The sequence below is a fragment of the Calypte anna genome, chromosome 3, assembly GCF_003957555.1.
Source record: "Calypte anna isolate BGI_N300 chromosome 3, bCalAnn1_v1.p, whole genome shotgun sequence".
Classification (NCBI taxonomy): Eukaryota; Metazoa; Chordata; class Aves; order Apodiformes; family Trochilidae; genus Calypte; species Calypte anna.
In genome coordinates, this window is record NC_044246.1 from 14,853,008 (window position 1) to 14,865,841 (window position 12,834).

A 12,834-nucleotide genomic window follows, 5' to 3' on the forward strand; every position below is an offset into this window, starting at 1 on the left:
AAGAAGACCATTTTCATCTGGAAACATTTCATTCTAGACTGAATTTGCTCTAGCTGTGTAGAGCCTGGCTTGAACTAGCACTTAGTGCTTTTATATTAAACCCTCAGACAGACATTTGCAGAAGGTTATTTAGCCTTGCTGAACGTCATAGTTTAAATTGACATGCATAGGTTTTGAAGAGTACTCTAAAGAGATTTTTAACCTTTCATTCATTTACATGGAATTTTATTTTCCAGGACGAGCCACCGATGCACATGTCAGAAAGTTAAGAAATTTTTATTCAGGTGTTTCAGGACATGAAGATATTTCTAAATTAGTTAGTCTCCTCTCTTCTTCTGTGAATTCTGTAAGAGAAGTAGCTAGTGAAGTTCTGCAGGACTTTCAGAAATATAACGTGCTATGGACAGAAGACAAAGATGCTGAAGTTCAGGTGAGTTTGGTGATGATTATGTACTGGACTTTATTAATCTGCCTTTTGAAAACATTGGGGAAAAATCAAGGAAAAAATGTAGAAAACACATTATCGGCTGGAATTCTTATTTTGTCTTTTTATAGTAATAGTATATTTTCTAAGAAGTAATAACATGCTAACTAATTTTTGTGTTGGTGGTTGGCTTTTCCTGCTTCTGTGCCATTATAGATACTCATAAACTGGTCCTAATTCATTAATTGCTTTCATTTTTGTTTGTAGAATTCAGGATTTGAGGCCACAAGAAACTACCCCAATCTGACATGATGTATACTAGAATACAAAGAAATTCCCACAGCAGCAGTGCCGATAATTGTGCACTTTTCTCTATCAAAAGCATTTCTTTTAGTTTAATACATAATTTCACTCATGATCCTTCCTGTAGTTAGTTTAGGAGGTGAGTTCTGCTATTCAAAGCTGCTGTTAATTTCTTTGGTTTTTGAACTCTATGTTGGATCCTCAGCTGTGGAAGGAAGGTATAGTGTCTACTGCAGCAAAAGAGAGGTTGGTTTCCAAGAACTAGAGGTCTCTGGGACTTCTGCTTCACAATATTTCACACTATCTTTCTACCACACAGTTTTAATTGAGGTTCAGTAGAAGACAGTTGGCTTCTATATCTACTTTATTTAACCTTGGCTTAATTAAGCTTTCTACTCTTTTCTATTTAATAGTCTACATTATATATACAGTGATCTGTGAATATTGCATCACCTTGTTTTACAACAGGAGAGCTTATGTGTGTCATGATGCAAACTGTGAAGTTTGTATGGTCTAAAAGTTGAGAATTTACTGTTGGTCTAATTAAAATTTTAGATTTGCTCAAATTATTATTAATTTGATGTAGTTGCTACTGAAAATAAGAATACTTTTACTGGGAAAGCCTCAGGAGTAGTGAGGGTTAAGTTTTATACATACATGGCATAGTTTCTGCATTACTTTCTTTACCACTGCTCATGCTTTTGCTGCCTACCTGTGTACTCTAAGGAAAAAAGAAAAGTATTTATATGCCCCTACAACATTGTAGGCATGTTGAAAATTATTGGAACCTTTCTGAAAGGCAGCTTTTCAGAATCACAGAACTTTTCTGCAGTGGTGTTCTGCTCATGAAGCTACTTAGAAAAAGTGTTCCACTGTGATTCACAAGCAACTAGGCTAGTGGTATAGTCTTTCTTGTAACTGCAGGAATATATTTTGTGATGTCTGTTTCATCCCCTGTTTTCACGAAAACAGTAGGCAATGTTTTGGATATTCATTTCTCTTTTTAATTTGATTGGAATTTTCCAGCAATCTTGAGAGTTACTGACAGCAAAACTGGTAAACCTGAACACCTAATCACGTACAGTTTACTATGTTAGTGAGGCTACAGAAGGCTAAAACTAGATGTAATGTTGGTAAACATTTTTAGTAATGCCTAGATAACTGTTACCACTTGTTTTACCAAAAATATGAAAACAGGTATTTGTTGATTGATGTTTTAAACTACACACAGGAATTTTTGGCTACCTCTCCATCTTTGGCTGATGTTAAAGGAGAAATACTTCGCTATGCTATGTTTGAGCAAGAGGTGCAAGATTTAAAACCCATTATTCTTCTTGGTCCAATTGAATTGCATACAGGTATGACATTTTCTTATCTTTGTACATGCAGTAAAATGATGAATATAATAGTCATGTTGTTTGGGTTATTCTCTGAAAGAAGTACAATATTCATGCAACTTACTCCCTTGATTGATCAGCCAGGGCTCACTCAGACCCTTCTAAGAAATCTGACTTGCAAAAATCCTCTATTCCCCTTGCTTTCTCCTCTTTGGACTGGTGACATTAGGTTCTCTCACGGCTATGAAATTATCATGGAAGCTTGTTGAAGAGGTAATGAATACATATGGACACACTGATTTGATCATTCTTGGCACTCATCTCTGGCAAGAGGCCAGGCAGTGGTTATAAAGAGAGTTGGAAACATAACTTACCTTCTTTCATATTGGTTCAAGTCTAGCATGTAGCTGCAGTAGCTGCTGTCTCACTTGCTGTATTTGCTTCAGCAGGAGATATGGCTCCTTAACCATCGTCATGTGCAGCATCCACAGCTCAAAGCATATCATGTGTTTTCCTATCTGCCTCTATTGTCTTTAAAGATGGTGAAGCTGGAATCAGGACCTGGTGCTGGAATGTGTTCCCTCATACATGATGTATTCCCTCAGTTCTGTACAGTATTTGCTCAGTATCTGGCCTTCTGTGGCGCTAACAAGTTGATATTTTTGATGTGGAAAAATATGTTCTGTCCAGATGAGTGCGTGATGAAGAAACAAGCCCTTTGTGTTGTGACAAAAACACAGGGATATCAATGGCACTTATGCCTTTCACTTTGCATAGTACTATGTAGCTGACAATCTTCTCTGGGACAGCGTCACAGTTTGTTTTTCTTGTGTTGTTTGTTTTATTGGTTTTAATCTCTGGCAGATATTATCATTGTTGTTATGTAGAAACAAGTAGTAAATATATCTGTGGCCACATTTCTAATGAGCAACCTCCATCTTCTGAGATAGTAGATCAAGAAATCATCTCTGTGCTATTTGTCTTCCTCGTACATCAGAGAAGACAGAAGCTGTACTCTTAAACTACAATTCTTTTTTAGGATCTTGGTACCTTGTTATCTCTAGCTTGCCTTCAGTGAGGTAATACTCAAAATTGTCAAACTGCTGACTTCCTCATCATTTAGTTCCTGGATGCAACTTCTTATCAATGAAACCACTCTGGAACCGATTAAGTTAACTCTGGAAAACTCTTGCTTTATATTATTCTGTGTCCAAGAGTGAGAAGAAGCTGTGTATCCAGAAGAATATGGATTTTCTTGGTGGCCATACTATACCCTCATCTGTAACCAGTATATCAGACAAAGACTTGTAGGTTCAAGAACAAGGGTATTACATGTTTTTATAATCTGGGGATAAGGCATTTTACTCAAACTGAACTTAAATTTGGGAATTGTCATTTACATATTCTAGCTTCTGGACAGAGTACAGTATTTTTCTTGAATTTCCCTTGGCCTTCAGGAATCAGATTTTTAATGCTAATATTGACAGAAGCTGTATCTGCTGTAAAATATTTTGTGTGATCTGAAGGATTATATGTTAGTACAAAATATTGCCTATTAAAATCCTAATTTTTTCTGATAATGAGGTAGAGTGCCAATGAGTGACTTTTCTGTCTATTCAGTGTTGGTTTATCTTTGTATATTAACTGCATGTAATATATTAATATATATGATATATTAACTGCCCCTTACAGTTTTAATTGTGGACTATTATTCCAAGTTGAAATTCGCAGAATTCTGTGATTGAAATCACAGAATCTTAAAATTGTTTTGGTTGGAAAAGGCCTTTAAGACCATCAAGTCCAACCATTAACCAAGCACTGCCAACAAATCCAAACATACCATTTCTTTAGTGGATACAAACCATTTAAATATCACTGATCTTCATGTATTTGATTAATGTATATATTGAAAGTATTCTCCAAAATCTATATTAATAAGTAGGCATTTTTCTTCTTTATTGATTTTCTCTATGTGTTCTATTCAATAATCTTACCAATGTGTTTTATAGATAAACTATTCAAGAGAACAGAATGAGTGTATTTTAAGTATTGTTGACATTGTTTGGAAACTTTTAAAATCAAGTAATTGGAAGCCTATTTGCTTTTCTTATTGGTGTGAAAGAACTACATGTGAAGATACAGGGCTTTTTTACAGAAAAAACCCAAAAGATGTAGATTGAATAACTTTTAAAAATTATTTTTTCTGAATCAGGACCACTGAAAAAAGCTTTAGCAGTTGAAGCCAAAGCCTGGAAGATTCTACTCTGCCGTTCCTTAAATGAGGAATATAAGAAGAAAATGACAGACATGATGTCATTCCTAACTGAATATTTAAAGAAATTGTCTCGACCTCTGTGTGACTTAGATGACGTCAGATTTGCGATGGAAGCTTTATCTGCCATACGTGAGAATGAAATAGAAATGGATATGACTCTGGGACCTATTGAAGTAAGATGGCTTTTAATTTTTATCTTGATTAAAATAATATTATATAATGGGAGTCATAAAATAAACTGAGGACACACAGTGAGTTTACTGTCCTGAAGGATCAGTGCTGAAGATGGGAAGAAGAATCTTCTTCACTGAAAGGGTTATCAAACACTGGAGCAACCTGCCCAGAGAGGTGGTGGATCTCCATCCCTGGAGTTATTCAAAAGATGTGTAGATGTGGTACTTAGGGACATAGTTTGGTGGTGGAATCAGCAGAATTAGGTTAATGGTTGGATTTGATCTTTTCCAACAAAAATGATTCTATGATTCTATAAATACAATATAGGAGACAACATGCAGAATTTAGCACATGAGACCACAAAAGCAAAGAGCAATATTGTGTCCGTGTTAAAAAAGTAGATTTTGTTTAGTAGTTTATGCAGTGGTTTGCAAGCCAGGAATAATAACAGATATTATTTGAAGGCAAGTATACCCAGTTTTGTGATTCTGAAGAAGCAGAGGTTAAACAAGTAAAGAAAGAACCTGAACAATAATTTCAACAATGGAAGCAATATTCGGATCTAATAAATGTTATTTCTTGGTCTAGCTGACCTCAGGCTGAAAATAAACATGTAATAATAATTCTCATAGATGTTAAATAAAACAGGCAAGAGTATCTGAGTATCTGTCTAATTGCCAGATTTTACATTGGTGAGAAATGACTCAAAATTGCTAAATAAACAGAAGGCCTGCAAAATTGTCAAGTGTTAACACTGGTTGTTTATAACTGCTTCTGGCACTTTGAGGTGAATGTTAGGATAAAGGTTCTTTCCCAAACTGATTATATTCTATTTATCTTGCAAGTGTTTACTCTCTATATTAGTGTGATGGGTTCCATTAATATCAGTAGAGTTAGTAATTTTTAAAAGTCACTCTTGAGTTTTATTTTCATGACCTTCCTTTAAATAATTAAAATCTGATGGTTGCTACCAAGGAAGAGGGAACCAGACTCTTCTCAGTGGCAGCCAGTAACAGGACAGGAAGCAATTGGGACAAGTTGGAATACAATGAGTTCCATTTAGCATTAAGAAAAATTTATTGTGGGGGTCCCCCAAAATTTGAACAGATTGCCCAGAGGAGTTGTGGACTTTCCATCCATGAAGATAGTAAAAACTTGACATTGTCCTGGGCAACTTGATTTAGGTAACTTTGCTCTAATTAAGGGAGGTTGGACTAGGCAATTTCCAGAGCTCCCTTTCAACCTCAGTGGTTCAGTCTACACCTCTCTCAGAAACTAAACAGGTGAGAATTCTGAGTGTAGCTATCTGCATGGAATAAATGACTGCTTATCAACCATCATAAACTGCATAGAATACATGTAACAGGGCAAAGGAGCAGCTAACAATGCACACTCCTGCTTTTCTTCATTAAGAGAACTTTTGCCTGCCTGTTGGAACAGATTTTCTTTGAAATTTTTCTTACAAATTGGATCTATTTTCCTTCAAATGAACTTAAAATACACAGTTCCTAAGGTTTTGTTTTTTCATCTAGGAAGCTTATGCCATTTTAAATACTTTTGGAATTGAGATTACAAAAGAGGAATCAGAAGGAGTGGATTCGCTGAGATATTCTTTTAACAAATTAAAGAAAAAAGCTGTAAGTATATAAAACCATAATTAGACTTTTTTCTTCATGTGCTTCTTTCAAAGTATAAATGACAGGTTGGGGACCAATTGACACTCCATTCTGTCTTCTCATTCTTGGCTTCATTTACGTACTCGTGTCTATATCTTTGATTAGCATGATCTTTTTCTAATTTTGTTTTCATAGAGCTCTTCCATATTTAAATATTATTGTGACTTTTATGTATAGGAGCTAAGACCTGCAAGAAAATGAGAAATTTATTATGTCTCTCTTGGCTCTTTCAGCTCTCCTTTGTTTCCAATTTTGTGTCATGCTTGTCTGATCAGCAAGATTCCTACTCTTAGATTATTTGTTTTGAAGAAGATCCTTTACCCCAAAGTGGTGACTGGACATTTACCTTTATAACTTAGGCCAGCCCTCAAAAGATCAATTTTTATTGAATACTTTCTTGAAATGCAGAAGGTTAGATGAAAATGTAGGCATTTTGTTGGAACAATTAGGTTAGACCCTGAGCCACACATTAATCTGGTAAGGACACGAGAACTCAAGAGTATATTTTAAATTTACATTTCATGAACCTATTGTTTTTTTTTCTCTCAAGCTTTTGACTAAGAATAAGAAAGTTGTTGAAGAATAGGCTGAGCTTGTGAAGAAGAGGACCCTGACACTTCAGGGTTGTGAGAGTATTTTTGTAGGGAGGGAAGGAAGAAGGAGAATAGAATATTTATTGCCTTCCCCTCCTTTTCCATGCCCTTTTGTTCCCTCAGCCCATTTTAATGGACCATGCTCACTACAAGGTGGAGGGTAAATTTAAAAAAATGTATTTTGGTTTGGTTTGGGTTTTTCTCATTCCACTTTTAATCTCAAAAATTAAACATATAGCAGTGCAAAAGGAAAAATTATTTGGTTTCAAATAATTTCAGTTCAGAATTTTAATGCTTCTTATTCATAATTTTGCTTTATGTATAATTGAAATATCTGTTCCTATTTTTTAGAGAAGTAACTTTTATTTTAATCTTTTGTATGACAGATTAAAGTTCAAGATAAATTGGTTCAAGTTCAGCCTGAATTTAAGAGTAATTTGCTAGAATCAGCTGCAGTTTTTCGAGAGGATGTGGCAAACTTTGAAGTGTCATATGAAACGGTAAATTAATTTAGTAGTTACCTGGGAGAGTTGTGCCTAGTTTTTCAATTTTTTTTTTGTTTGTAGCAGTTGGATGCCAAATTTTTTTCTGCTGAGCTCCTGACTGTTTGATCCCTTAGTTGCTAAAAAGCCATCATTAGAGCTTTTCATTATGAAGAAATAGCAGTGCACACAAGTGTAAGGAAAGAAAAGAATCCCTGGTGATACAATTTGCCATGAGATCTGAAATTAGAAATTAATTCAGAAATCTTAACACATATTGCTGCACCTTTGCTTACAAATCAACATTAAAGAAACCCTGGTCTTAGGCCACTCACTGGGTATTTATTTTCAGCAAAGGAACAAAATATGAAAAATTCAAGTCTACTCCTGTTCAGTTTAATTAAGTTTAAGAATTTTCAATTTCATAAAAGTTATTTTTTTCCTACATTTACCACTGTAAGTTTAACTTAATTGGATTTGACTACCAAAAAGAAAAAAAAAAGCATTTTGTGATATCCTGTAAATATGCAGTGGCCTTCAGTCACTTTGAGAATTAATATTAAAGTTTTGTTCATTGCTTATTTGAAAGGAAGGACCTATGGTTCCAAATATTCCACCTCAGGAAGCCAGTAAGAGACTACAGATCTTTCAGGTAAGAAAATAAACTGTTGAATTTTGGAATAATTAAATTAGATCCTGCTACTGGTTATCAAAACAAGTGTTGAAAAAGACATGGTTGGTGAGTGTGTCTTTGTGGATATTCTGTGTGGTATTATGTTAAATGTGCTTTTTATCAGGCAATGTTTCCTTAATGTTGAAGGATTGAGTGACTGATGTGTAACCTTGTTTCACTCTTTGCATTTTGTGAAGAGAAATTGGTTGAGTAAAAGTAATACAAGCAGTCGAAGGGGAGAGTCAATATGACAACTTGATGATGACTGAAAAGAAGCCAGGTTTCATATCACTCATATTACCCAGTCTTTTAATATTATAAAAAACAACTTTTCCATTAGATAATTATTTTTCAACTCGTTATTAGTTTGTTATGAAATTTAGTTCATAGGCCCATAACAAGTTTTTAAGCTACTTTTAATCCTTCCTTTCTGTGCAGGTGATAGGTAACCTGAAGAATTTTTTCAACAGGACTTTTGTCAATCTCTTATGTATTGTATAGACTCTGTAAATAGCATAGTCAATGTTTGTGAAAAACCCTAAGTTACTAAGAAACCTCCCAATGTACCTAATTGTTTATTGAAAATTGAATGATTTTGGTTTAATTTGCTATATTTTTTATATTACTTTGCCAGGATAACAATTTGTTCTTATGGATAGTCAAAATCATTCTTTACATTTTTCTATGGTGATCAGATCCTTTAGACAGCAATTATACTATGAAAGTAATGTATTTCTTGATGCTCTTTGTTTTTTAAGGTTGTATGTTTTACCATCTGAAACAATTATTTTCTTTTAATTTCTTTATATCAGGCAGAATTCTAGGGGCTTCTTCAGATTATTGCTTCTTTTAAAAATGTTCACTATTTGAGTTCAGTAAATGGATTTGTTTTACATTACTTGAACTGTTCTAAATTTTAAATTGAAAAACATTTGCAGATATTTAAATATGCTTCTTACAGAAATACTTTAAGACAAGGTTATGACTTTTCAATAACTTATTATTAGACAATTTTGAATTAAAACATTAAACATGCTTTAATTTCATCTGTATCAATCTTAATTTTATCAGTCTAACTTTGATGACCTGTGGAGAAAGTTTGTCACATACTCATCTGGTGAACAGTTGTTTGGATTGCCTGTCACGGACTATGAGGCTTTGCATAAAATCAGGTAACAGTGGAAACAGAGATGTCTTAGATATTTATTAAGAATGTTAAAAAGGATTAGGGTACACAAAAGAGGGAAATAGTACAAGATGCAAGTTTCCAGTGCCTTAAATAAAAAATAAAAATAAAAATAAATAAAAAAATATTTCTAATGAATTTGCCAGTATGAAATAACTGTATTTATTTACCATGGTAACAAAACCACACCAAATTATGTTAAACATGTAGATACTATATAAAGGAGCGGGATACTATGGCCTAGAAATATAAACCTACACTTGTATAAAGGAGATGAGTAAATTTAGCATTATGTATTAAGATAGGCTGCAAAGAAGGAAAAGGCAAGAAAAGGTCAGTTTATCATCACATTTGAAAAAATGTAACTAGAGCTTTTATGAAAAAAAACCAAACAGCCTATTGAAGAACTGTACAAAGAATCAGATTCTTAAATTTCCACACCACTCATTTCAAGAGGCTGATGATGATTCACACCAGATGAGGATCTAATGCTTCCTGTCTGTTTTTAGATTAGTGTTTTACTTCAGATTCAGAGAGTTTCCAAGTTAAAGGGACTCATTGTCCTCACTTGCCGTGCTCTGCTTCACACTTCAAAGTCACTTCAGGCTACATAAGCTGAAGTTATGTTTCCTTTTGGATGAAGGAAAGATGAACAGATTGGAACTAGATCAAAGCAAAACTTCACACAAATATGTTTAGTGCAGATATTAGGTCTTTAGCACCAGCTGTCTGCTCTTTTTTGTGGATTTTATTCACAAAGTATTATTTTCTATATTAAGAAAATTAGTCTAATTGATCTACTTCTATTTTTTGTAGTAATATGACATATGCCATGTATTTAACTATTGTGAGATATCCAAACAGCTGATTAAAGTTATTAGTATGATTTATTTTTTTTCCCCAATAGGAAGGAGTTAGGCTTGCTTCAGAAACTGTATGGATTATATGATGCAGTAATAAATACTGTCAATGGCTATTATGAGATACTTTGGACAGATGTCGATATTGAAAAAATAAATACTGAACTTCAGGAATTTCAAAACAGGTATGTTCATAATGTGGAATTACAACTGACATTAAATGCAATAAGATTTAGGTAACTTCAGTAAAACTATTTGATACATTTAAATACAAAACCTTTATGAATAAAGTTTATCATAAAGTACTAATATTCTACAAGGAAGAGTGGAATAACACTATACTTTGAGCTAACCAGCCTTTTAATTGTAATTTTTATAACTGAAGGGCATACAGTCAGTTGAGGAGTCAAACTCCTTGGCTAAACCAACCAGGATGTTAGGAGAATTGAAATTTTATTTGTAAAAGTTAAGTTCTTCAGCTCTGAGGATTAACCCATTGATTTTAAGTCCTGAATAAAATAATAAAATTCTTGAGTCTTTTAGAAGATGATATAGTTTTTGAAAAAGATTTTTTGCCATTTCTAATGCATTAAGAATTATGAATGTATTGAATTACAAGAAAATTACAATATTGAAGTAGTGTTGAAAGCTTAAAATGTTTCTTTCAGTTGAGCAGACAACATGGAAACAGTTTCATTCAGAAGTATTTTCTAACCTTTTAATATAACTTTATTTTTAGTATTTTCAGAAGTATGTATATTATTTTGTGTAAAAATGTAATATTGAGGACTAGGACAAGGCTTGTTTTACAACAGGAAAGCTGCATAATTCGGTGCAGTCCCGAACTCTTCTGCTGCCTGATAGTCTTGTTATAAGATTGGCAAGGTCCATCCTAAAATAAGTAAAGCTTTCTTGACACTTCTTTTGCACCCCCAGTCCTCCTAATAAAACAATATTCCAAAATCTTTAATTATCGATTTCCAAAATGAAGGCATGACTAATTGATGATTGCACATTTATACTTGTGCCAGTATTTGGTGTTTCAGATTATATCTATACTACAGTTATAGAGCAGTGCAGACATATTAAAACAGCTTTAAATCAATCTTAGCTATGTTAAAATCTAATTGCTGAAATACAGAGCTTCACTAGTGTGATAAAATTTAGCACTTTCTGTGTTTAAAACAGTTCCTGCTTTGACAAAAGAGACATTCACTGCTGTATCAATTTCACTCAACTGCAGGTGCCGTAGACTACCTAAAGGACTCCAACACTGGCAAGCATTTTTAGATCTCAAGACAAAAATTGATGATTTTAGTCAGTGTTGTGGTTTGTTGGAAATGATGTCCAACAAAGCAATGAAGCAAAGACATTGGAATCGTATTGGTGAAACAACAGGGCATCAATTTGATATAGAATCTGAATCCTTTTCCCTTCGAAACATCATGGAAGCACCAATTCTTAAACACAAAGATGATATTGAGGTAGGTACATACAATTTTCAATTTTTATGTTCGTTTGATATTGTCAACAAAATTAACTTTTTAAAATAATTTTTTTACTTCATTAAGGTCCCTGATTTCCATTTGGACTACATTAGTTTAAAATAATTTGTATTTTATTTAGAAGTTCATATCCAGCTGCATAAAGAGGTAGCAGCTGGAATCTTTGAAGACTTATTTCTAGACAATCTTTTAATATTTGTCCTGGCACTACTTTCTATGATTTTCTTAGCCCTTTTTAAACAGGGGAAAAAACAACCAGACCTTAAAATCATTGTGATCACCTAATTTTTAAACTCTGTGGTTCCTTAAAGATTTGTAGTAACACTGGAAATTTTAGAGAAAGGCTCCATGCTTATTAGTATTTAACAAGAACACTTTTCTAGATATTTATTATGGCTTCTTTTGAACCAGATAACTTCAAAAGATCCCCCCACATAACCTGAAAAAACTGTCATTGGGGGTTTTAAGTTTTATAGGGAAAATACGTATGTAAAAGCTATTATTATATTTATGCTTGATTCATATGGAAGCATCCCAGAGTGATTTGCTTAATTTTGAATTTCGCACTGATTTGAATAGGATGTGACCTTTTAAACCTAAACTATTCTTAGATTCTGTGAATCTATAAATAGAAATGTGGTAAGCCTGAGAGTTCCTCTGATGAAGAGACAACATTTTACTGCAAACATTGTAGAACTGATTCAGAAATCTTGTTATGCAGAAACAACAAAATGTGAAGCCATGGAACCTGCATTTCTTGGTGTGCATTTTTCGGCTATCCATGCATGTAACTTGATTGAGTGAAATTGTGTCAATTCTGCATTTGCGTGACACATCTCTGCACTGTTTTATAATATTTCTTCTATTGTTTTTAAATATTATAATGTTAGATGTGTAGCATTATGAAAGATTTTGTTTCTGAAGAATGAAGATTCAAAAAAATTACTTCTTTCTTTTGCAGGATATATGCATATCAGCTACAAAGGAAAAGGATATAGAAGCCAAACTAGCTCAAGTATCTGAAACTTGGGAAAGCCAAGTTCTGAGCTTTTCAGCGTTCAAAGGGAGAGGAGAGCTACTGTTAAAGGGAGCTGAATCAGCAGAAATTATATCATTAATGGAGGATAGTTTAATGATTCTTGGCTCTTTACTGACAAATAGGTACTTTTAAAGTGATAGTGCATGGTTAGAAACACACTGAAATAACAACTGTATTATTATAAGGCTAAAATGGCAGTGAATTTGAATGGGATAATAGTTTTTCAATGGAAAAGAGTGTTACAATGTCTAATTAAGAACTTCCTCAAATGGAAGACTTTCATATATTACTAGCAAACTATTGCCTC

General features: G+C 33.5%; 1 protein-coding gene across 1 annotated transcript in view; it reads left to right on the forward strand.

The window, feature by feature from the left end:
• Positions 1–12,834, forward strand: part of DNAH8 (dynein axonemal heavy chain 8) — a 121,003-nt gene that overhangs the window by 36,070 nt on the left and 72,099 nt on the right. The window contains exons 26-35 of the mRNA XM_030446786.1: positions 262–430; positions 1,959–2,085; positions 4,277–4,512; positions 6,046–6,150; positions 7,169–7,282; positions 7,854–7,916; positions 9,009–9,109; positions 10,031–10,168; positions 11,227–11,467; positions 12,450–12,649. Of these exons, the coding sequence (XP_030302646.1) occupies positions 262–430; positions 1,959–2,085; positions 4,277–4,512; positions 6,046–6,150; positions 7,169–7,282; positions 7,854–7,916; positions 9,009–9,109; positions 10,031–10,168; positions 11,227–11,467; positions 12,450–12,649 (1,494 nt within the window). The remainder of the gene's footprint in view (positions 1–261; positions 431–1,958; positions 2,086–4,276; positions 4,513–6,045; positions 6,151–7,168; positions 7,283–7,853; positions 7,917–9,008; positions 9,110–10,030; positions 10,169–11,226; positions 11,468–12,449; positions 12,650–12,834) is intronic.